The sequence below is a fragment of the Chaetura pelagica genome, unplaced genomic scaffold, assembly GCF_000747805.2.
Source record: "Chaetura pelagica isolate M959 unplaced genomic scaffold, ChaPel_1.0 scaffold302, whole genome shotgun sequence".
Taxonomy (NCBI): domain Eukaryota; kingdom Metazoa; phylum Chordata; class Aves; order Apodiformes; family Apodidae; genus Chaetura; species Chaetura pelagica.
The window spans coordinates 1470188-1470526 of record NW_009952561.1 but is presented as its reverse complement, the minus strand read 5'-3'; the positions used below and the strand labels follow the sequence as shown (position 1 = coordinate 1470526).

The 339-nt window shown below is 72.6% G+C and overlaps 1 protein-coding gene across 1 annotated transcript in view; it reads right to left on the bottom strand.

Annotated features, from left to right (window-relative positions):
- Nucleotides 1–103: 103 nt before the first annotated feature.
- Nucleotides 104–339, bottom strand: part of PLEKHA2 (pleckstrin homology domain containing, family A (phosphoinositide binding specific) member 2) — a 29747-nt gene continuing 29511 nt past the window's right edge. The window contains exon 12 of the mRNA XM_009993225.1: nt 104–339. This exon is cut by the window's right edge and continues 11 nt beyond it. Coding sequence (XP_009991527.1) covers nt 104–339 — 236 coding nt within the window.

Here is a 339-nt window from a genome sequence, read left to right as displayed (position 1 = left end):
GCCAGGTCCCTTCCCCCCCTGCCGAGAGGATAGGGTGGCCTCGGTCCAAGCTGCTGAGCAGCCGCGCACCCCGAACCGCCCGCAGGGACCCCGCGGCGCCCGCTCACACATCAGAGGTCCGGATGCTTTCATCATCCAGGTCGAAGGGAAACGGCTTCTCCTTGAGATGCTGCGGCTCCGACTTGTGCCGCAGGCGCTTCCCCGGCGCTGCTCCCGCCGGGAATGCGGGCAGGAACAGCGAGTCCCGCAGCGCCCCGGGCTCCTCCGGCCCCGGCTGCTGCCCCTCCGCCCGCGGCACCGGCGTCCAGGCCTGCCAGGAGGCGCCTGACGGGGCTTTGC